General features: G+C 43.1%; 1 protein-coding gene across 2 annotated transcripts; it reads right to left on the minus strand.

Moving 5' to 3' along the window:
- Nucleotides 1-4,617: 4,617 nt before the first annotated feature.
- TAF5L (TATA-box binding protein associated factor 5 like) lies at nucleotides 4,618-24,070 on the minus strand. 2 transcript variants are annotated; one of them, XM_064708541.1, is made up of 5 exons: nucleotides 23,875-24,070; nucleotides 19,681-19,825; nucleotides 15,067-15,171; nucleotides 11,605-12,329; nucleotides 4,618-6,559 (listed from the first exon to the last, which is right to left on the minus strand). In XM_064708541.1, exons 2-5 carry the CDS (start codon nucleotides 19,820-19,822, stop codon nucleotides 5,762-5,764), a joined length of 1,770 nt encoding a protein of 589 aa, XP_064564611.1. In that variant the 5' UTR covers nucleotides 19,823-19,825; nucleotides 23,875-24,070; the 3' UTR covers nucleotides 4,618-5,761. The 2 variants fall into 2 exon arrangements, with proteins under 2 accessions (XP_064564611.1, XP_064564612.1); XM_064708542.1 differs by lacking the exon at nucleotides 23,875-24,070 and adding an exon at nucleotides 23,596-23,716.

Consider the following 24,070-nt stretch of genomic DNA (forward strand, 5'->3'; position numbering starts at 1 on the left):
GCAGCAGCAGTCCTGCACATGTCTCCAGCTAAGCTAGTCACCAATTAAAAAAAAAAAAAAAAAAAGCTGTGCAAACATGCCTTGTTTCAACTGCTGTAATGGGCTGAAGTTGTGATGTGTTACCCTAAAATACTCCAAAGTGACACGTGCACTCACGACTCCAGTCCCTGGGAGCGAATGTTTAGGGCTTGGCAGATTCCTGCTGTTGAAGTACATGCAGCTCCGGAAGGATCTGTGCTAGTTCTAAAGGGCAGCTTGTCAGTACATGAGTTTTGTTGTGCTTTTCTGGATGCCAGACAATTGGCCATTCTCCACATGCAGTTGGCACTAGTTTGTCTGGAGTTGTCTTACAGCATGACCTCAGTTTATCACCACAGTGGCACACAGCAGCTTCTGCCCTTATTTGCCCTGTCCCTCTCCATGAACTACAAAGCACTAGTGGCTGTTGCAAAGCCAGGCACAGGTAGTATCACTGCTGTCCAGGGAACAAGAAACACCTTTTGGCAGGAGTGGTTTGTTATCTAGCAGCCTTTCTCCCCTTAGTGTCCACCTACCTCAGTTCCTTCCAGGAACTTCCCAAGATTCGTGTGCAATCCAGCCTTTGGATATTTCAGTGGGGCATTGCTGTATCTATGAATAGAGCTACGGCGCTCACAGCTGTGTAGGTAGCCCGCTTGCCTAAGTGTAAAAATGGAGTCGGATTTGGCAGCTTCCAAATTATGGGTAGGGGGTTCAAGATAGCCCTGAATATCCCAAAGAATATCCCAAGATCAAAGGTTTCTTTCAGATAGAAACAGGCAATTCAGTCTGCTACAACCTACCTCTGTTAAATAATTTTAAGCCACAGGAAAACCAAACAAAACAATAAAAAAAGTAAATAAAAATCGAACAAACAAAATAACAACAAACAAGAAACACCCCAACCCAAATCCCAGGCTTGATATTTACAGGCCATTTACAAGGAATGCAGGGTGATCATTTTAATTAGCTGCCTGACCAGACCAGCCCCACTGCTGCCCTACTAGGGCTGCTGGAGTAAATGTTGATGCATGATGTGTGGCAGTGAACAGGAGCATCGCTACTCTGTTGGGGAGTGATAGCAAAGAAATAGAACTGGATACCATCACGATCCTTGTCTTGTGCCCTAACACTCATGACTCCTGGAGCTGCCTCCCTTGCCACTCTCCAGAGCTGGGATAGCGATTCCAGCATACCTCCTCCCTCTGGCAGCCCGGTAGAGGGATTAGGATGGAGTTACTTCCTCCTGTTCTCAGGCAAAGTGTCAGAGGAGCACTGCCCATGTGCTTGTACAGCACTAAACACTATAAAGCCCAGCTGTTAGCTGACCTCCCATCTGTATATGCTAAAATATTGTTACCAGGCATGTCATAAACAGAAGACCACAACTGCAATGAAGATCACAAGTGTGTGCAGAGAAGACAATTTTATCCTAAAAGGAACTGGACTAGGCAGGAAATCAGGGCTACTGATAAAGTAGGCTTCTGAAATTGTCTCTTTCCTCCCCTAACCCTCAGCTTAATGCAAGAGTAACGCTTGTAATAGCAAGTTATAGAAATAACTTCTACAGCTACTTGTCCCGAGAGACTGCTTCTTCAGGATAACACACAGTAGATAACACTTTGCCTTAAACCGTGCACTTGGAATGTAGCACCTTCTCTGTTCACCTGCTGCTCAGTGCTGTTGTATAGCAGTGTCCATGAAACAGAAAGCCACACAGAGGTTTAAAATTGTTGCCAAAAATTACAAGTCCAGAGGAAAGGTTTTATTAGTATTTTGAACTTGAAGTACACTGAGCAGGGTGAACGTTGTTATTTCAGTCAGTTTGGGCTCCTATCCAGTACTTAAAAAAAACCACCAACCCATAGCTGATGTGCAACATGCCAGGATAGTCTTTGGCAAGGGACATCCAGGCACTTAATTTTACTGTCACATTGGTCTCTTGCAGTGGTACAGTTTTAGAGCCTGGCTCACCATGAGCAACTAGACACCACTCAGAAGAAAGGCCATTTCAGGACTTTTTTGAAGAACCCACAGAGCCCAGAGGTCTAACAAAAGGCAGCAAGTGTTGAAATAAGGTTAGCAACATGGTCTGACATCTTTTGCAAACCCAAAAGATGTGTTAATGGAAATACCATTTCTGTAAAATGTTTTTAGACCTAAAAACACTTCAAAGTGACAATCTTTTCACAAAGTGACAAGAATGGGGAGGAATAAGATGAACTTTACCATTTCAGGAATTAAGACATTTAGACTGAACAGGGTGGCAGCATGCTGCTTGGGAGATGCCTGTGTTGAAAGTGAGAAGGGAAACTTTAGTCTAGACCTGTGAATAGGTGTAGCAATTTATTAGAGCACATACCTTTCCTTTCCTCAGTATTCAGTGACTAAGCATGGACTTTTACCTTAGCTTTGTCTATACCTGCTGTGGCCTGGACTACCTTACACCTGGAAAGGGGTTTTGCTCTTCATTGTCTTTTCCAATTCAAGAGGTTAGGGAACAGAACAAAATTATCAGATAGCAAATGTCAAAATCAAGGAAATATTTTTACCCCCTCATAAAATCAAGGTGTAGAACTTCTTGCTGCAGCAAACTGTGGAAGAAGCTACAAGTATATAGGTGATTAATAAAAGAGCTAAGTGCATCAGCAGCTACATAGCATGCAGTGCCAGGGTTCTACTATAGCAAACCCCAAACCCCAGCACACGTAACTGTGAGAAGACGGGATTCTGTAAACCAGAAAAGGATCGCTGTCTGTCCTCTGAGTATCTCCTGACAGCCACTGGCACTGCATGCAGCACCTCGTGCCCTGTGCATCATCCAGGAGGCACATGAAGTAAAAGTTTTGCAGGGGAAGGAGGACCCAGTTACCCAGCTGAGAACTATGCTGCACATGGACACACAGACTGCAAGATCCTGCTATGATGTTTCTTAACATTTGAGTGCTTAACTATGTCAACTTAAGTGCTTTTGTGGTTTTTGCTATATATTTAGAATAGGAAGTGGTCCATGCAAGTATACTTATTTCTGAACTAGATAGCTAATAGAGACTACAGTCCAAATTTTGCTAGACTTTATGGTATTCCTTCCTTCCACTCATACTTTTCACCCAATTCTGCCTTAAAATTCAGCCTGTCAATCAACTGCAGACACTTTTCACAGTTTAGATTATTTCCTAGCTTCCTTCATAGAGCACCAAAAACTCTCCACACAGTACATTGCTGCTTATATGTTTGAAGCATGCAAGTAATGATCGTTTTTCCAACAATTCAGGAACCACTTTTACATCTTTTAGCCTATGTGCATATAACAGGATTTGCTTCTGAAGTCTCGTTACCTTTGTCACTTCTACATGCAATACTTCACAGCAACCCAAGTAGTAATAAGCCCAATTCTGCTGTAGAAGTAAGATGTTAAAGGGAAACTTTGTTCTCAGCCCATCTCACTCTTACTTCTGCCCCCTACTCTTTCCCCCTCTCTCCTCCCCTCCCCTCCCCTTTTGGTTGTTTGCTCTCCTTCAGGACCAAAACTCCAGCTGCTCTAAATCTAAACACTGCTCAGAACATATGGCAACCAACAGCAAAATGAGTTCCAGTGAGCACTGGTGGGCCATATCCTTCCTGGGTATTCACATAGGCATTCAGCCAAAACAGTCATTTCACAATAAAATCTTTGGGCTAGAATCTACAGAATCCAGCAGACCACTCAAAACAATTAGAGAGATTACTGCAGGTTGAAAAATACCATGTGTTTGGTCAGTATTGACTCAACAGAGCTGAAGGAGGTCTCTCTAGAGACTTGCATAGCACAAAGAATCAGCAACACTACTGTCTTCCATACATTTTTCCTCAACATGCCCAAGCCTGGTCTGGGATTAAGCTGCTTCACACTTCTGATATGCAACCATCAGAAGATCAGCAGTGCCATTCAACTCCAAGGGGTACAGAGGGGTTTCTGGTACTCCCAGCATGAGCTGCAGCACATGCCGGGGTTAATGTCAGAAAGGTCAAACACTTGTCTGGTAAAAAATTTTTGTAGCTTACTGTTTTGTAAATACACAATAAAATAAAATGGCAACTGTGAGTTGTTGTCTAAACTCTTAGAATGTTTAGACATCCAAGAGAATTTTCTCATGAAAATGCAGCAGGGCTGAGGGAAGCTGATGGGAATTATCATTTAATACCCACAGTCTGTCTAGAAGACAGCTGCTTGAAAGAGGCATTTTGACACATCAAACCACAAAGTAAAGGTCATGTAGTACTACAGACTGAGGCCTTCAGGTGCAGTGCTAACCTCAGGGGGTACCTAGATCCTCCCCATACATATCAGCTGGCCTACAAAGCTGTATCAATATCCCATTCCATGATGTGTCCCATCAGCTCTGTGGAAAGCAAGCAGGGTGATATCAAAACAGCATCAAGTGAGCGAGACCACCAGATTCAGCCTCCAAGGGCATCTGTCTCATGCAGTGTAGGGGAAGCTGCTGCCCTCTTCTTCTCATACATGTCAGAGTGAACTTCCCAGAAAGGGACCAAACAATTTTTATTCTTCTTTTTAAACTAAATGCTTTTAATAGAAAACAAAATACAAAATAACTCTTTCCAGAAAGCAGAAATATTTAATCTCTCCAAATGACAAACTAGAACGTGCTTTTTCTGCAGATCCTTGTAAATGCTGATGATTTATCTCACAAAATGTTCATGAAACCGGTATTGCAACATTTGAGAAAAATCCAACACTGGCAGAGCTGCCTCTGTGTACACACAATAATTTATTAATACTATTTTTCCCATGTCACTTTGTGTGTTTCTCCTCATCCCCCTCTCCCTAGACTGCCAACTTCCATTTATGGAAATCTTTCTGTGAGGTGCAGTGGTGGGTTGCCATGCCCTGCTTCCATTAGGAGGCCAAACGTGGCTGTTTCCATTCTATGGTGCCCTCCCTCCAGACAAGGCAAGTTGTTTGTTATTCTTAAAGCCACCACTCTGTCCTCACTGTCCTCCCATTGTCAAAACACAGTGCAACCAGAGTCAGAAAATTTCCTAATTAATGGAACATAAATACACATAATCACAGCTAGTACCAGGAACCAAAACCCAAACAACAATGCAGAGATGGGCCCCAACTGAGGTCAGATTTCCTTGCCCTTACTGAAAAAGAACAAGGGTATTTTCTACTTATTTAGTCCAAAATATTCCGGAAGTGCTATAGGGAGCTGAAATAGTTAGGACTACTATCACTGTAGAAAATACATAATGTTCTTTTAATAGAAGGGTCTTAAAAATGCTGGTCCTCTGCAATACCAGGAAAGCAAAAGCAAAATAAAACAAAAACCACTGAGCCAGTAGTTCTCCACACACTCAAGCCGAATTAACAGTAGATAAGATGTGCCCATCAATCAATGAAGGATATTTAAGTGCAGGTCACCAGCTTATCTGGTTGGCAGTTTCACTTGTCTGGGCCAGGCTTTCAGTTTCCTCAAGTTACTGGATTTATTCCCCTTTTTCCCATTCCTAAAAGTACAAAGTTAAAATGTGTATGTATTTTCATCAATCCTCCTTTTTTTCCTTATTCTGTTCAACAGCACAGGCGTTTTTGTGACATCTTAAAGCATTTGCATCACTCTGAACATGCCTTTCAAGGGGGCAGAGGAAGAGAAGTGTTTCACAGTCAGTAATCTCAGTTTGCAATGGACTCTGGCATACAAGACACCCACCCACTTCCCTAAGACAAAAAGCAAAATTAATGTTCCTGATTTTCTTGTGCAATTCCAGTCACTAGAAGAAGGTTACAGGCCATGAACTGTACGCTCAGTACATTATTCATCTGTCCAGTATATACACCAACCAGTTCACTGGAAGACCCATCCGCAGGGGCGTTGCAGTACGTGTTCCGAATGTCCCAGACCCGAACCGAATTGTCCATCGACGCCGAAGCAATTAAACTACTGTCAGGGCTAAAAGTAAGGCTGGTTATGTTGTCTGTGTGCCCCCTCAGTTCTTTGTAAAGAGTTCCTGATGCCAAGTCCCACAGCTTCAGCCGCTGGTCTTCACCTGCCGATGCCAGGTACTTACCGTTGGGGGAAAAGGCGAGCGCCAGCACGGGGCCCCGGTGCCCTGTGAAAAGCCGCACCGAGTTGCCCTGCTGGGTGCTCCACAGGCGCACGGTTTTGTCCGTGGAGCCCGTGGCTAAGTAGTTGGAATTGGGGTGGAACTTGATGCAGTCCACGTCGGCCAAATGGCCCGCGTATATTCGCAGCGGGTACGTCCGATCGAACGACCAGAGCCTCGCGGTGCGATCGTGGGAACCGCTGGCAAAGTACAGGCTGCAGGGGCTAATATCCAAATCCCAGACAGGATAGGCATGTCCTTGGTACAACACAGTGTTTGTAAAGCTTCCGAGGTCCCAGTACCTGATGGACATGTCCTCAGAACAAGATAAGAGTCCTGAACTGTCTGAAAGGAACCTTGTGCTATACACAGGTCCACAGTGTCCTCTCAAGATCTTCATTTCTGTGCCTGCGTTGTCATCCTCTTCCTCCTGGTCATGAAGAAGAAAAAGAAACAAGGAAGGAAAGCATGTTTATCTGTTCAACAAACATAAAAACCTCCACGAGGAAACCAGGAGGGTGTTAATACAGAAGGAGTTAGATTATTTCCTTTATTTACTTTAGATGTGGCACAGTTTGTGCAACTCTGAGACACCAACATTGCTGGTACATTTGCTACAAGTGAATACTGAAAGAGATGGTGAGATAAGACTTTAATTTTGGTAGCCTTATGCTCGGTCCAGAAGGCATCCTAACCTGAGACTGCAGGCACAGAGGGGAAAAAATATTTAATGACATTTTTCCTTTTGCTAAAATATGCTTTTAGCAAAACATATGCATAGTCTCTATCCACTCTACTACAGAAACACTTGGCTAAGATGTTGAAAGCAGTTCTTGGCATCTACTCTTTTTGTGTGGTCATTGTTGGAAGTGAATCTCCCAGAGGAGGGAAACAATCACAGACATCTCAAACAAAAGGCAGGAGATGGAAAGACAAAGCATATTTGACAAGCTGTCTGCTTAACCTTCTTTCTCAATCCCGCAAGTGAACAGAAATGCAGCAAGGCTCTAACACCTATTTCTACCTCCAAGCTCCATCAGGATGCTTTCACACCCTCACCCTCCAAGAACCACCTTTGAGAATAGCAAATGTATGCAGCTTATTTAGGCCAATGTATCTATTTTGGATACGCAGGAGAAGATGAACAATCACAAAAATGATGGCACTGGAAACCTTTCTATCCTGTTATTCTCTAATTCAAGTACCAGGGCAGATAGTCAACAAGTAAAGACTTTTGTGTTTAAAGACTATTCAGTGAGCTGAGCTAAAGGTATCTCCTGATAGATGGTAAGAGTCTTTAAAAGCCTACTCAGGGAGCACCTCCTGACACTCTAAGGCTACAGACTACACAGGTTTCAAGAGATCTCAGAAGTGTCCTTGCCTGACAAGCAGGGGTCTCACTGACAGTACAAGATGACACTTGCTTGGGGTACAACTGCGTAGTAGCCTGAGACCAGCCCTCCTCAGGGCTGTCAGGAGGACACTTTTCCTTAGTACTGAATCAGTAACACTCATTCACAGACAATCTCTGCACATCAAATTCAACACAACATCCCTTTGTTTGTGAGCAGCCCCTTTATCATTTATCATCTTGAACTGGCCCATTTCCTGCAGAAGGAGCACTTCCTGCCCTGAGAGGAAACCCAATTCCCCAGGGCTGCTGGACTGTTGACAACCAGCAGAAGTCAGAGCAGCAGAAGTCAGTGTGTTGTAAGCAGCTCTTTATCTCCCACACCCCCACCCCAGGCCTCAGGACCCATAGACAGTTTGGCTTCAGACTTAGCAATAGCCCAGGAAGTGCTTCTCCTCCAGTGGTTTCAAATTTCATGCTGGAGATGAGCAAACTCTGACTTGGCCATCTCCTTGCCTTTCTCCATCTCAACAGCACAGTACGTAGTAGGCAGCAAGCCATCTTTAACAATGCTGCTTCTCCTCAGTGCCCATGGGAGCGTTATGGTGGGGCTGGGAGCCAACTTCCTCTCTGCTATGGAGGTGAGGCAGAGACAAACTGCAGGCTCTGGCATGCAAGGCACCATTCTTATTCAAATTGCTTTTCTACCTCAGGTAGAGCATGGCTTGCTGGAATCTACAGCATCTCGAGGATGTGTTGCCACATTAAAGGAGAATGGCTGATACCTGCAGCATTTTGTACTATTTAATTATGACCATAAGATTTCTGACAAGTTACCACTGCCCATTCAAGCTGCCTGTATTGTACTACAGTTTCTGCAAATTTTGCAAGTCCAGGTACTTAATTTTGTGCATTCAAATACAAGGCTACATGGGCTGTCTGCAAGCACCTCCTCTTCCCTCCTTGTATTACTGTACCAGGAGATTTGACAACACCTTTTGCAGCATTGAAACTCCTACTCCTATATGGTCACAGGTAGCAAATCTTATCTTTCTGTTTGACACTCACTTAGCACAACTGCACACTCCTGTCACAGCTCACTGAAAACAGCACATCTATAATGCTTCTGAGTCACCACATTTTTCAGTTTCCTCCCTATCCAAGTTAGTCTGCTGACCAGATTAGCAAGGCAGCTGCAAGTGCAGCCACCAAGCCTCAAAAAGCAACAATGATAGCCTCAAAGAGAAACAAACCATAAGCTCACATTCCTCCCCTTTTTTTTTTCTAACCAGTAACAGGTTTTCCTGGGTGTCATAATCTCTCTCATCCTGCAGTGCTCTAAAGATGCCAAAAGGAAGACCTCATATCTGCCTGTAGCAGAGATGCCCTAGTAGGGAACAATGAAGAAGGATGGCACACTTTGCAGGACAATTTTTACTGCTACTTCCAGAATTCCCTCCTATCTGCCATCAAGCCAGCATCATTCCCACTCATTATCACTTGAAGGACCACTGCCACTTAAAAGCAGAACCTTAGAAGCAGAGCTAAATGGGGTCAAGTCTTAGTCTTCACAGGATTTAAAGGCTGGCACTGTTGTCGCTTGGAACAGAGCATTATTTTCTGATGTTGATTTATGGAGTACCAGCAATGAGCATGGTAAAATTGCAAAGAGACAAACAATACTTTCATTTGTACAGCTACAAAACTCCATTTTTATAGTGGACCCAAAGTAAGAGAGACTATAAAGTGGCATTTGTGAGATGCTACTATACAGAAAACAGAATTACTGTATTCCAAAATAATAAGCCTCTCTTATTTGCAAGAAGCAAGACTACACTAGTGAAGTACACTGCAGCATGACACTGAGCAAAATTTAGTAAAACTACACCTAGAAGATGATTTTGACCTTTGTGACACAAAGGCTTCACACAGACTAGGAAAAATCTTGTTCTAACACATTTGCTAAGTCTCACCTTGGTTTACATATATATATATACACACACACACACTCCTTCACAAGAAGAATTAATAAACCCAACAGAGTAGCTTTAGTGCCACCCTGAACAACATCCACTGAAACTAGCATGATTTTAGGCCTTAGTGACTGCACAAAAGGAAGGATCTGTTTCTTTGCAAAAAATAAAAAAACTAGGCTGAAGACTACTTATTTAATGCATTACTATTTAAATACATTATCCAAAGCTAATTATACAACAAAGAAATCAACCAAACCCAATTTTAACATCCTCATAAGTTATTCCATAGAACTCATAGAAGTAATGTCAAAGTGCATTCAGAATTTTTGTTCTTTGTCAAAGTGTGAATCAGCTTTATCCCTTTGAATTGCTGCTGATCAGACTGCAGTGACAAGCTGAAATACAGCCCCTGCTCACACTGAGCTGCAGCCCAGTCAAGGTAGTCTGGTTGGTCTTGGTATCTATGGCTTCCTCTCCCATGGAATTGATGCAATTGCTGGCCTGTTCCCACCTGCAATGCTGTAAGGTGCCCGTGTATTTCCACTTAGGGCTCCCAGATAACTGATTTTATTTCCTTGTAGTCAAGGAGATTTCATTCGCATTTGGTAACCAAATTTGTGTTGAGGCTGGTATTGGTATCCTCCTCAATTCTGAACTCCTGCTCAGGTGACTATTTGTTTTGTCAGTGGTGGAAATTATTCAGGGCAATGATTACTTTGATCTGTGCTGGGTTTTGACCAGTTTTTTGCTGCAGACCTGTGCACAAAACATCCAATAGCCACCAAAAGCTATTCAGGATTCCATGAATTCCAGGATTCCATAGCTGTCTCCTAATACATGTACCATAAGCAAGTCTATGACTACATGCCAAAAAAAGTTAATACACACACTCCTGATAACCTGGCAATATCTCACTTTTCCACAGTCCAGAGCCAAAGAAGGTGACCTGCTGATTTACCAAACTTTTCTCTGTTGCAGGTGCTGATATTTGGCTTCTATGATGGGCAATACACAGTCACACGCCCTATGAACTCTTGCAGTTTACAATGAAAACGAGTCCATAACTCTACTTTGGGCTAGTCTGACCCACTTACCTGCTCACTCTGCAAAAAGGCTAACCTGGGACACAGTGAACATGCTGCTGTGCTGTCTCACCTTGATGTCTGCCTCTTTTCTCAAGCTGTTTAACAAAGCAATCCCTAATCACAGATCCCTAAATACACCAAGCTCTCGGCACTCTTCCAAAATAAATAGAACCTTGCCATTAAATATTTTTAAGAAGAAAAAAAAGTAGAAAAAAGGGTGTCTCTCCAGCTAAACACTCAACACAAGAACAAATGAGTTAGTTTGTTTTTTTTTTTTGTTTAGGAGAAGAGTGATTAAATAAGAGAGGAGTCAAAATTTTGATCTCTAACCGGATAGAAGTTGCTACTTGGGCAGTTGTGTGGAGAGGGAAGAAAAGCTGTGACTAGAAAGAAAAAAAAAAGGTCAAGTAAAAGGTGCCACCTAGCACTGCATGTGAAGTAATGGTATACACATCCCTGTTCTTCTCTCCAGCATTCTGGAGTAGGAAACCTCAGAAGTTTCTACTTCAGATTCCTTAACAGAGACATTTTGCATAATTTTTCCATAACTCTTGACCTCTGGTAAATTAAGGTGACACCTGAAATACAGTTTTGCACACAAGCATCTGATCAGACTTCTTTAGCTCTTTTCCTTACCGTGTCTATATTTTCCTCTTCCTGTGCGTCTGCCCTTCTCTCCACCCTTCTGCCTGGCTGTTTTGAGCTACTTCTCATCCCAAAGAAGGCTCCTCAGGGAAGAGAGCCTACTCTAGTCATCTGTCTAGTCATCTGTCCTTTCTGGGCTGCCTGTCTACTGTCATCTCTTCCAGAACAGCTGGAGGAAGGGGATCAGCACCCAGGACTAACAATCTATGACCTAAGCACAGACTGATTGCACCTCAGTTTACCACTTCAACCACTGCAGGGAAGAACAAGGATGACAGTAGGTTATCAAATCTGTTCATCAAGGCAGGCAAGTTGTGCAACAGCCTCAGAGTTCCCTAGCACATGACTACATACTCAACACTCCATGTTCAAAGCAGGCTAGTAGAAGGGGAAGAAGGGGGAAAAAGGGTATCCAAACCTCCTCATCCAGGATGTCACAAGCCAAACGGATGCGGGACACATCAACAAGGTGGGGCTCAGATTTCAATTTCCTGGAGCGCAGGCTCCACAGCTTCACACATGAATTATCGAACCCAGCAGCGAGCAGCTTGCTATTTGGTGAAATCTCTGCAGTGTTCAGCAACTGCTCCGTGTTATAGAAGGCATAGAAACAGATGGTGGTTAAGGAAGGGGGCCCGTCCTTGACGCGTTTAATGCTGTCCTGCAGTAAATCCAGCGCTGCCTCATTCTGCAGAATGGAAGCCGGCACGTCGCTGGGCTCCAGGCCGTTGCTCTCGTTGCGTGAGGAGCTCCCACCGGCATAGAGCTGGTAGTCAGTCCTCTTGGCAGGCTGCACATCCAGGTGAATGTGCAAGGTCAGGACTTTGCACAGGGCGTTGTTGTTGTCACTTTGGAGGTAGCGAAGAAGGTAGTTGTAGCTGTCCTCTTGAAGGCGGATGACGTATTTGTTGTCCAGAAAAGCCCGGAGCTTCAAGTTGGACAGGATATCTTGAATAGTCATGGTAGTCTGCAACTGTTCAATGATATCCTTCTGGCTGGCATTCTGCAGGAACATGCCATGGAAGCGGCTGTAAAAACTGTCCACTGTGCTTTTTAGGCCATTCTGGACCATGTTCAGATGGAGGTAGACGAAGAGGGGATATAGAAGAGGCATCACTTCATGGCTGTGCTGAGAGTCTGAATCTATATTAAAAAAAACAAAAAACTTTGAATGACTTCTCAAACCACTTCCTATTGGGAATAAAATAGAGCAAGGACGACTACTGAGAAAGCCCTGACAGTGACATTGGAAAGCAAGCAAAAAAGAGACATTTGCTGTCACATCTAAGCAAACTTCTGTCATCTAAAAGAGGTACAATAGAGATTGCCACATCCGTGAGGTACCTTGTCAGAACGAAATGCAGATATTTCAAAAAGTCTTTTCAGGTGTGGGATAACTAATAATATACCACCTCATAAAATACATGACAGTTGAATTTTCCCCATTTATTTCAAAAGAAAAAGCATGCTCTTTGTATCCTTTGTTTATTGTGATAAATGAACTTTAAAATGTATTAATTATATTTAAAAGAGTATTTTAAGTGTTTAAGCCAAAATTATTTATCTAGCTTATCTGGCCTGAGCTTTTTTTCCTCTCAGCTTCAGTAAAACGTGAGTGTGGTGCCTTTGGATGGAACTGATTTGTCTTCAGGGGAAAGGAAGCTACAGTTTCCAAAATGTACTGCAATATGCTGTGCTCCTGTTTTATTTCTGTGCCTGCCCATGTACATGCTTTTCTCTCTCTGCCAAGGCAAATCCCAGCAGTAATTCCTAGTACACAGTGTAACAAACCCCGATTAGGCTGTGCAGTACCTTGCAGAGGCTGCTCTGTGCAACAGCTCCACCCCTCCTTCCCCAGCTTCTCTGGGGCTGTTTGCCAGCTGCAGGGAGCTGCGAGGAGCGGAGCCTGCCCAACACCATAGCAACAAACAGGGCCACAATGAGTTACTACCACAGGACCAAATGGTCCCAATTACTGGAAAACAAATAGGCACTGCTGATCCTCAAACATTTGCTGATCCTCAAAATGCAGAAAGCATTGCTGCTTTTCAACATGCTCTTCCCTCCTGCCACTCACCAACTCATGATCTCTTTTCTCCCTTTCCATTAGGTTATTTTTCCTTCGTGTTGAGCACTCTGCCAGACTTTCTCTAGTCCATACTGTGTCTCTGTCTCATTTCTACAGGAGTAACTACAGATTATGCATGGAGCGCAGTGTATGCATACATATTTGCATACTTGAGCATCACTCTTCTTCCCGTCCCACTGAAACTGGGCCAACGCCAGTGAAAACAGTGGTCTGCATGTAGTAAAAGTTCTGAGCAGTCAGCAGGTCTCTTTTTTTCTCCAGGGGCACTAGCCCAAAAATGAAACTAGAGGAAGGACCTCACTTTGCAGTAGGGGAAAAAGGGAAGAGATGGGAAGTTAGCAGAAACAGGAACAAAGAAAATGTTCCCTAGGAACATATGAAGAGGTTACAGGAGCTGGGTCTGCCTAGCCTGAAGAATAAGGGGGCATTCAACTGCTTGCCTTCACTACCCAGTAGGACATTATAGAGGCAAAGGAGCCAGTTCTTCTCAGAGGTGCTCAATGGAAGGACAACAGGCAAGCTGCTGCAAGGGAAATTCTCACTGAATTGCAGCAGGGCCCCAGAGATGCACAGCAATCTCCAGAGTGTTTGATTTTTTAAATCTGACTGGAAAAGGCTCTGAGCAACCTGATCAAACACCCATCTTGCCCTGCTTTGAACAGGTGGTTGGACTAGAGACTGCTTAGTGAAGTTACTCTTGTGTCACTAATCCCCTGCCCACTCCTCAGTGGGGCAGGCATCACAGAAATGGGAAGTGCCCTGCTGTGCCTTGTGGCTGGTTGGCAAGCTACTCCCTTGAACAAACAGAGGTAGTTCATCTGTGTAAGATATCAAACTAGAGCAACAGGGACAAAAAAGATGAAAGCAGTCAACCTGAATACCAAAACCTAGCACTTCATCAAGCATTAAGCAAGCACTTCACCAAGCACTGAACAGAGCTATCATACTTCTAAAAATCTATTAAATCATAAGGATTTACTTCAACTACTAAAGTGCAAAGGTATTGAACTGCTGTAGATGACAAGGCTCCAAGAATTCACAATTTTCTGCCTTTGCCTTCCTGCTCCCTTCCCTTCCAAAACTATCAGAAATAATAAACCCAATGTTATGCACAGTGGGATCAAATCCTTACACTGGACAAATGTTGTGTGCGACAGCATCACTTTCCTTGGTACTGTTCTTTAAAAATTCTGTCTGCTTTCTTCTTCCCATGCTGGAGACTTATAGAAGAAATAAGGACATTCCCAAGAGTACTTGTTAAAAAATATAGAATAATTATAAAAAAAAATTAAATAACTATTTGACTTCTGCATCATTATGGAGTAAGATATTTTTTACTTTGCTGTATTGCTCCAGTCTCAAAGCTAGTACAGCTAAATTTACAGGAACAAATTCTCCCTTAGAAATCCAGATCCAATTTAGCCAATTATGGATAAAGTTAAAAACCTTAAACTAGAATACAACAGAGAACTACAGTCTTTTCTCAGTTACTTGCCTTTCACATAAAACACTGATTTTCCTTCCTGTCCTATGTAAATATGGTGTTGTCTAGAAGACCTACAAAGTGCAAATGCTTGAACAAGAAAGGGCAAAGAGCCAGCCATCTATAAAACGCAAAGCTATTCAGCACATAGAAAACAACCAAAAAAAGAAAAATGAAATATTTCTATTTTAACTGAAATCTCAAAACTAGAAATCAAAACATTGTTAGAGACATGATTTCAAATTTTACTATATTACCCTTTACTCATTTCAATGACAAAAAAAGTCAGTCTGTGTTTTTTGATTTACCTGTCAGAAAATTGCGTAATCGTCCAAACTGTACTTCATATTGCTGGGGCTCTGCCAGGCAGGGAGCTGCAGACACGACGTTGGCACAACCAGACTCAGATTGGACTGTGAAATAAAAAAAGCAAAACTTATATGAGGATTTAAGGTTTTTTACATAGGTGTCTGAAAACAAAGCTTCTCATAAAATCCAAGGTATGCAGCCACTCAGATGACATTTCATCTTTAAAACCATTCAGGTATGACATAGTCCAAAGCACCTAAACATGGCATTAACCACCTAGACAGATCCTGAAGGAGAAAATACACCAAAAGCTAAAACCCACCCTAAAAATCTCAGCAACTCACCTGCTCCACCCAGAACACATTTTCAAGTTTTCAAATACAACCTTAAATTCCCAAGAAGTGCAGTGTAACAACCATCAGAGACCCCTTAGAAGTTTTACAACTGTGGTTTTACAAGTTTACACTCAGAAAAAATGAAGAAAGCAACATACAACTTTCTCCAAATTAAAGTTTCTTTTTCAGTGAGTTGCACCAACCATCATGAAAAGGCCTAAAGTGACACTACTTCAGATTCTCAAATTTCTTGTCCCAGTCATTATAATTTACAACAAATTATTATCATTTATTAAGTCTTACAGAGGTGGTGGAGAAAACACTGAATGTCTAAGCAAACACTGTAATTTTTAACCAAAATCTTCCCTCCTCCCTGAGGATTTTAGGTTAAGGGGGAGCTGACAACTGACCACAAGCCCAGTTGTTACGGTCTGCTCAGACCATGTTAAACTCTTTTTCAGAACCAGATTCTGGAAAAAGCGGTTCTGAACTGTTTAGGAAGGGAATTGGCTTCTCCTTCTCTGGCTGTTCTGCTAATGGCCTGGAATCCACAGGAGACTTCACACAAGTTTACAGACATGCATCAAGGAACCCCAGGCACATGCAAATGCCAATGATTAGAAACCCAAGTTTTGCTGTTCTAAACAGAGCACAAGAGGGCAAGGAGTTTCACTATTTCCCTTTCATTTTTTTTTCTTCAAATCGTAACTCTGGTCCCCTCCAAACCCCCTATTTTTATTACTTTCACTTCAACTTATTTTGGTCTTCCTTGCCCTGCACCACTTTCCGTCCTCTGCCTTTCTACTCCTGATTGACTGGGGGGCTTTTTGTTCCAGCACTTGGCTCATGCACAGAGGCACAAGTCTGACAGCACTGGAAGTCTATAAACAACATTATCAAACGTTCACACGCTGCAGAGAGATAGGCCAGCCTCCAGCTCATCTCAATGCCTCTAATTAGAAAGAGATCAGCACATGGTACACAGGCAGCCTGCTGCTATTCTTCCCCCACTCCTCTCTCTTTCCCTCTGCTAAGACACAGGTTTACCTTCCTTCAGTTCATGTAAATACAGGAGGTATGTTTGGCAAGCTGAATTCAGCTCTTGAAACAGAGAAATGGGCTGAGCTCATCATTCTCTCTTGGGAAAAAAAAAAATCAAAACAAAACCAGATTCCAGCACCAATATGATATCATCTCTTAAATCAGTTCAGATATAAATGAATAGAACTTGCTGAAAGGCACAGCTACACTGAGCTTTCTACAGCCTGGCTGCTTCAGAAACTCAAAGATGGTAAGAACTCCACGTTCACAAACTGGTACTACTCAATACCTAAAGTAAAAAGCTCTGCTATTTGTATGTAAAATTGAATATAATCAATATTCAGCACGAGAAAGTAAACTGCACATATGCACACATAGTAACTCTAGAATACTTACTGACAGTTTCCAATGTCACCCATGCAACTCTTTGTAAAAGCCAAGAAATACAGAACATGAGGGCCTGTCTCTTACGCTGTCTATCACAGGATGACATGCTACAATCAACTCTTCACAGAGATCTGTGAGGCCTCATTTCTGCAGGAATGGCAATGGCCTGCCACCTTGTTCATGCCAGGCAAGCACAACTCATTGGCCTAGACTTTATAAGGTATTTTCTACAGGACACAACTTTCTCTGCATAAGCAACTTAATTCCAAAATTAAGGTGTACTTCATGCTTCAGAAAGTGAAGTATCATCTTTGTCTACCTGTCCTGAAACACTCTGACTGGGTAACCATTATGGCCTATTCTTTCAGTAAATGATGCTAGAGCTCATTCCCATCCAGCAAATGCTAAATAAACCCTACATACCAGACAGTTCTAACAAATTCTAATTCTTTGCCTTCACAAAACTTTAAACCAATGAGAACTGCAAAAAGGATCAAGAAGTCAACTGATTCCAAAACAAGAGTAAAATTTCATGCACATTTTCCACCTGGTAGAAATAAAACACTGGCTGTATCTTTCTCATATGTTAATAAACCTACCACAGTTTCTTTTCCACCTTCCCCAGTGGTCATAAGAACATCTATGGGAAATATTTGCTCCTCCACATCCAGTAAGTGCAGCCAGCTATGCAACCTGATAGGAAATTCAAAGGACCTCACTCCTAACTCAGGGATATGGACAGTACCCTCCTGGTCTTGTGTGCTGGCTACCAGCAGAATTGCTTCCAGCTAACAAATGTGGGACTACTGTAAATGTTGTGTAACAGCAACTGATTCCTATTTTAGGTGAGTATGATGATGTACAATTGTAAATGATTTCAGATATTCATACACAGTGCTATGGGCAGTGTTCCTTGGTCACTCACACTGTCCTCAGACATTGTTCTTGTTTTCTAGAGAAATATGGCATAATCACAAGGAAGCTCTGTGCTACATTTTACTGCAGATATAATCAGACAAAATTCTATATAATCTCATCTGGGCTCCCTCTCCCACAGAAAAGGTTGCACCAGATCACCTTCCGAGGTCCCCTCCAAGTCTCCCATTCACACAAGCTAGTTAAATTTAAAAGTCAAACAATAGAGCTGAACATAAAAAACAAGGTGAGCTTTGCTAAGGAAAAAGCAAAAACATCTTCAGAAAAACACATTTGATCACTTTCCCCAAAATAAAGCACTGCAGGCTTTGCAATCTGCTCAGTTTTTACTCAGTTTGCAAAACTAAGATGACTGCAGCAGAAAGTATTTCCAGCATCTGTTGTCAGATTAAGTAACAGGCTTGGGTTTACTTTTACAGACATTTTTCTAACAATCACTGCTGGAACTGCAGAATGCTCACTGACAGCTCACTGCAAGCACATCTGACAAGAAGCAGTAAGCAGCTGAACGCATGAGAGCAGCCCATTTTAAGTTCTAACGAAAACTGATGACTAAATTCTCAATGGCCATCTACAAAAACCATGCACTGGCAAAAGGATACAGACTAACATGAAATTTTGTAATAATATTTTGTGGAATTTTTATTTTTTCAGTAAAAAAGACAAAATGTAAACACACACTCATTCACACTCTTCATTGATTTTTTTTTTCCAAGGGGCTTGTAATTCAGTTCATCTCCACTACTTCAGACACTTCTGTGTCCTCCTCATATGGTTGGTATCACATTCTGAGCATGTTTTGACACTGACCTTTCTACACACTTCTCACAAAAAAATCTCCCACTGAAAAACAATTCAGCAGTTTACTTTGGTTTCATTCTTTCCCCATCTTTCCCAGTACTTTTTCAGAGACTGCAATAAACTTCTGATAGTTAGGCTGAAAAAAGCAAGGAAATGAAAAGTACTAGGATGTAAAGGTAAGGAATACCTTTAGAGTATTTTACCACAGTATTTTATCTGTTCCTGCATCCAGCCTTATCTAACCACAAACACAGTTAAATAGCTACTAATATTTTGTCAAATTAAGTCATATTACAAGTAACTCCACCACTCCCCTTTGTCTGAGATACTGTCATAATCTAGGCAGTTTCATTGAGAGAAAAAAGTTTCTCCTTGCTTTTTTACCCAAAATGTCAGCCCAGTATTTTCTATTACTTTTACAAGTAAATTTAATCTCTATAACATCCACATAGCTTTCATCCTTTCAATACTTCTATGTGCTCAAGCAGCAGCAGAGTTTGTTGAAACAAAAATAATAATTACAATGACAATTGTCATAGACATAATTTGGAAAGCAAGCAGTGTGGTAGGATTCTGAAGTCTTTAAGAAAGAGAAGGAAGTTTATCTCCCTCCATGCCTTTTCTCATCCACTGAAGGTTTTGGGTTTTTTCCCCAAATGACAAGAGCAGACTTCTCACAACTACAAAGCTGACTATGCCAGAAAAAGACCCAGTCTTATCACTTTAATTTCACATGATATAACTCTGCTGGAGTACAAAGGTACAGCAGAATTTCCTGCTTCTACTTCCTTTTTCATCTAGGTTCTTCTCCCTTCCATTCCAAAGCACCACTACTCATCAGACTTCATGTTGTTTGGGATAAAACATATGTAATTTCCATTACCCTCACATGGCATTTAAGTCTGATGTTTCACTGACTATGAACATCACCTTGTTACACTTCCACCCACATTTTCATTCTTCCAAAGTTCATTATTCATGTCAACTTAACAGTGAGAAATTCCTTAATTTCAAAGGCAAAATGTCCACATGTGCAGACAAATTCATATAGCTGCCAGCACACGTGCTCACAAGTCTGCCAAGAAGTAGTCATGGAAAATACGACAGGATTACCTGTGAGATTAGCTGCCATCTCTTCAGCAGTCTGACACAGCCTCAGCCCTTGTTTCAGTGGACCTTCCGAGTCCACATACTGACGGCGCTTGAGGTAGCAGGACACTGCCATCTGAATCTGCTCTGTGCGTACGCGTTTCATGACCTCGAAAGAAAGAGACAGGTGATGAGACTCTTGCAGGGCAGCCTGAGATCCACTTAGCCTGCAGCTGCATCGATACTGATAGAAAACAAACATCTCTGTAGTTTGGTTGCTGAGGTATGAAACAGAACCTTCAGGGATTTAGCTCTCAGTACTATGGCCCAGACATTTTGTAGGTTCCTGAAGATATTTTGCTGCCTAATTTTACTGATTTCACAGAGGAATCAAAAACAGTTTTAAGGATTCTGAACTAAAACCGCAATGGTGAACTGAAGCATTTTTTGTTAAAAACAGCTCACAAAAAGGGAATATCTCTCCTTCTTGAGTTTTGACAGCAGCAGTTTGAGTAATCTTCACTTTCTGGTTTCTCTGCCTGACCAACCAACAACAACAAAAAAAAAAAACTCCAGCAGATTCAGTGGAACGAGAACATACAAAGATGGAAATTTTGGAAACATAATGCTTTATATAGCAAACCTATTTGGAGAGTCCAAGAAGCAAAAGCATATTGGCTGAACTTAAAGGTTAGAGCTAGATTTCTGGCACTTCACTCAGATGGTCCCCAGGAAAAAAAAGAAGGAAATTAAAAGCAGAGCCTTCTTTATCATCTGCCTTGACCTATGCAGGCTTCCCTCTTACAGAAGTTTGAAACAGAAATAATCTTTTGAAGTTTTTTTTTTTAAATATACATTTAGGAACCCATCCTCACAAACACCGCTTGGAAGTACCTCAAAATCAAAATGAGCCCAAGATTACTTTTAGTCCCTGGCCTGTAATAAAGGAACCTCAGTAAGATGAATGCTACAGCTCCCTTGCTATTTGGGTAATCGCTGACTGCACCAATCCTTCACAACAGCCACCGACTTTACACAAAAATTTAGATAACCTGAAAGGCTTGAAATAAAGCACAGTTAAGCCACAGGGGTTTCTTCCTATCACAACACCAGGTAAAGCCTGCCTGGAGACAGTTCAACACCTTACAGCCCCACTACCAATGACATGAATGTTTCCTGAGTGCTAGTGCTTCCTGGTTTGAGCAGCTAAATCTGATGAAACTCAACTTCTCTGAGAGAGACAAGGATGCCCTTCCTCCTTTTGTAAGAACCATTATTTCTACCAAAAGGACAGCTTTAAAAATACAAATGAGTTTTTTTCTAATACCCATGCACACTTTAGTGCTTATTGTCAGAAAAATAACCCTTCTGTGAAGTTAGGTACAAGTGGATGAGGATGCAAGGTTTCAGCAATAGTTCACTTTCAACAGATATGTGGAATTGCAAATCCACATGTTTGGGTGAAAACCGTAAAAAGATTCCAATTTGTTCCTACAAGTTAAGTAGCTGTTGAGTGTGGGGAAGGGGCATCAACAGGTGGGAGTTTTCAAAGCATTTTCAGACAGACCCATTAAAATACAAAGTTTTCAACACCTTCTTTCATTCCAAAAGCAAACTTCCTTTTCATCTTCCCTGCAGTTAAAGAAGTTATATCTCAGACACTGTCTCAAGTGTAACACTTCTGCTGCACAAAACTGTAGGAAAGACAGAACTCTTATCAAGACCACCAAGTAGAGTGGATCCAAGGATTGATTAGCAATGTAGCACCCTCCTAAAAAACACCCTTAACTAAGCTTCACAAGGTACTGTTACCATTCTGCATTTCAGCCAGCTGCAGGGACTCATGTGCAGGTGATTTGCCCAGGCCCACACCGAGGCATTTATGCAATCTGTACAGTTCCTTGCTCCTCTGTGTACTCCCCTCTGCAGTCACAGTAGGGGATGTTAGCAGGATCTCAAGGAGATTTTTTTCCCTACTCCCAGGTGACACAACGGGAGCTACGTGTCTTCATCAAGAAATACCCATTAACATCAGAAACAGCAGTCACCCATACTCTAATTTCAGGTCTTTGCTTCTTCCTTCACTTTGCCTTTATACTTCACACTCAGCATTACAAAGAACAATGTCACCAAGGCAGGAAAAGCATTCAGGAAAAGTGCAAGAGCAAAAGCAACGCTCCTACAAATATTTTTATTGAGCCTTTTATCAAAATTAGAGTGTATCATAAAATAAACATAAGAATGGCCTCCCAAAATGCTGTCAGCCTGGTTCAAGGTGCAAGCTACACCAATTCACAACAGGTCAATGATGCAGAATTTAAAGGCATTACAGGACAAGCCTCCAATTTTTAACTTCCAATCAATTTTAAGATTCTAGCTCTCATAACTGAGGATAATCTCCAAAATATGTAATAAACTGAAAGCATATAGAGTTCCCTGTTCACAAAATGCATAAAGCTTGAAACAATTGTTCAGAAGTCCCAGTTGTCTCACTCTCCTCGAACAGCCAAAGAGAATAATAAATACGAATGCTGCTAACTAATTTTACTGATAAGCAAAATAAATAAGAAAAGAGAGAAGAAAGATCACATTGTGAGAATGCAGAGCTACAATGCAGCATTTTCTGCAGTGTTCCAAACTGGAGCACTGAAAAAAGGTTAAGGTAATTTTTTTTGAGGAACCAGAACTACTAAAAAAAAGAACAGAGCAGAGGCTAATAACACAAAACACATTGCAAATTCCTCCTTCCTGGAAAATCTGGAAGTTAGTTGTGAACTAAGCATTGGGCCAAGGAAATTATTTTCCCGCCTATGCTACATTTCAGGTACAGGTTTAGGCAGATTCCACGGCCTTGAAATAATCCCAGTACAGACATACTAAAAAAAACTTAAAAACTAGCACTGAAAACACTGCTTTTAAAGACTCTGGATTCCTGTCCCAACACTGGGACAGCAGTCTCTTTCTTCCAACAGACTGAGGAAAGACCTGTGAGCATCAGAGAGCTAGATTAAAAACCACCCAACCCCCAAACTAATCAAAGCATAAAAAAAAAGCATCTTTTGAATATTCTCTAATAAGAACTCTGTCTCAGGCCTCAGTTTTGGACAGCAAAAAATAATCTTTTATCCTTTATCATCGCAGGTGAAATGTGGGGCCTACCAACAATAATAGGTCCCAATTTTTAATTTTGTGACATTAGGATAATCTGAAATTTACAAAATTTCAGAATAAACGACGTAAGGATAAACTTATATGGAGATAACCATGACCTAAGAGCCAAGGGATGTCGCACATGCAGCAGCTGCAATTCACAAAAACAGGCAAATAAACATGACAAGTTGACTTGGAGAGCACGGTAGTGGTGCAAAACAGGAAAATAGGATAGCAGGAACTACGGAGAAGGCTTTCGGCTGAGCAGTGGCATTCATGTGAAGAGGCAGAGAGGGAACAGCTGTGATTTTAAAAGAGCATGAATCCATTTGCATTTGGACCGAGATCTGGCTCACCATCCACGAATGACGCTTTGCCAATTCCACATTGTTTCCCTCCGACCCCCCCGCGGCCCCAAGCCGGTGCCAGGCAGCGCTTCACCGCTGTCCTCGGCGGGACCTGCGGGACACGCTTTCCTCCAACGCCCCTGACACCACCTCGGCTCGGGCTCCGCCAGCGCCGGGCCCTTCCCGGGCCGAGCGGAGCCGCGGGACCCACCCGGCACTGCCGGCCTGCGGGCCCTGCCGGGTCACCGGGGCCGGGAGCCCTGCGGGGCCCGAGTCGTCCTGGGGCTGCTCCGCGGCCCGAAGGGCGCTCGCTGAAGGGACGCCAAACTTAAAGCCTTCTCCTGTCAGTATAAAAAAAAAAGAAAAAAAAAAAAGGAGGAAAAAAAAAAAGAAAAGGGAAGAGAGATGGCGCGATAAGAAGAGGCTTGTTAAACCCACGCACTTTCCAAGGGAAAGAAGGATATCACGACCAGAGGCCGCCCCGCGACCTCCGGGCGCAGGGCACGCGCCCGGCCCGTCCGCAGCCAGGGCTGCCCCAGGGCCGCGCCCGTGCCCGAGGTGCCCCCGCCGGCCTGCCGGGAGCCGCCGGCCGCGCCGGGCCTGCGGGCCTCCGCCACGAGGCGGCCCGCGGGACGCCCGGGCCCTGCTCCCGCCGCCGGCCCCGCCCCCGCGCCCCCCCGTGCGGGCCCCGGGCCGCGGCCCCGGGCCGGTCCCCACTCACTGAGCATCGCAGGCGGCGGGAGGCGGCGGGAGGCAGGCGGGGGCCGGCGCGGCCGGGGGGCGCTGTCACTGCACCCAGCGGAGCCGGGCGCTGCCGGCGGGCGCGCCGCCGCTGCCGCCTCCCCTGTGGGCCGGTGCCAGTGGCGCGGCCGGTGCTGCCCGGGGCCCGGCGGGCGGCGGCGGCCGCTCCATGGCCC

Source organism: Zonotrichia leucophrys, chromosome 3 (genome assembly GCF_028769735.1).
Source record: "Zonotrichia leucophrys gambelii isolate GWCS_2022_RI chromosome 3, RI_Zleu_2.0, whole genome shotgun sequence".
NCBI classification, from domain to species: domain Eukaryota; kingdom Metazoa; phylum Chordata; class Aves; order Passeriformes; family Passerellidae; genus Zonotrichia; species Zonotrichia leucophrys.

Coding starts and splice junctions, on each gene's coding strand:
- TAF5L (XM_064708541.1), bottom strand. CDS start 19,822: ATGAAACGCGTACGCACAGAGCAGATTCAGATGGCAGTGTCCTGCTAC. Junction 12,330..15,066: donor ATTACGCAATTTTCTGACAG/GTAAATCAAAAA, acceptor TTTTTAATATAG/ATTCAGACTCTCAGCACAGC. Junction 6,560..11,604: donor GTGACATCCTGGATGAGGAG/GTTTGGATACCC, acceptor CTTCATGACCAG/GAGGAAGAGGATGACAACGC.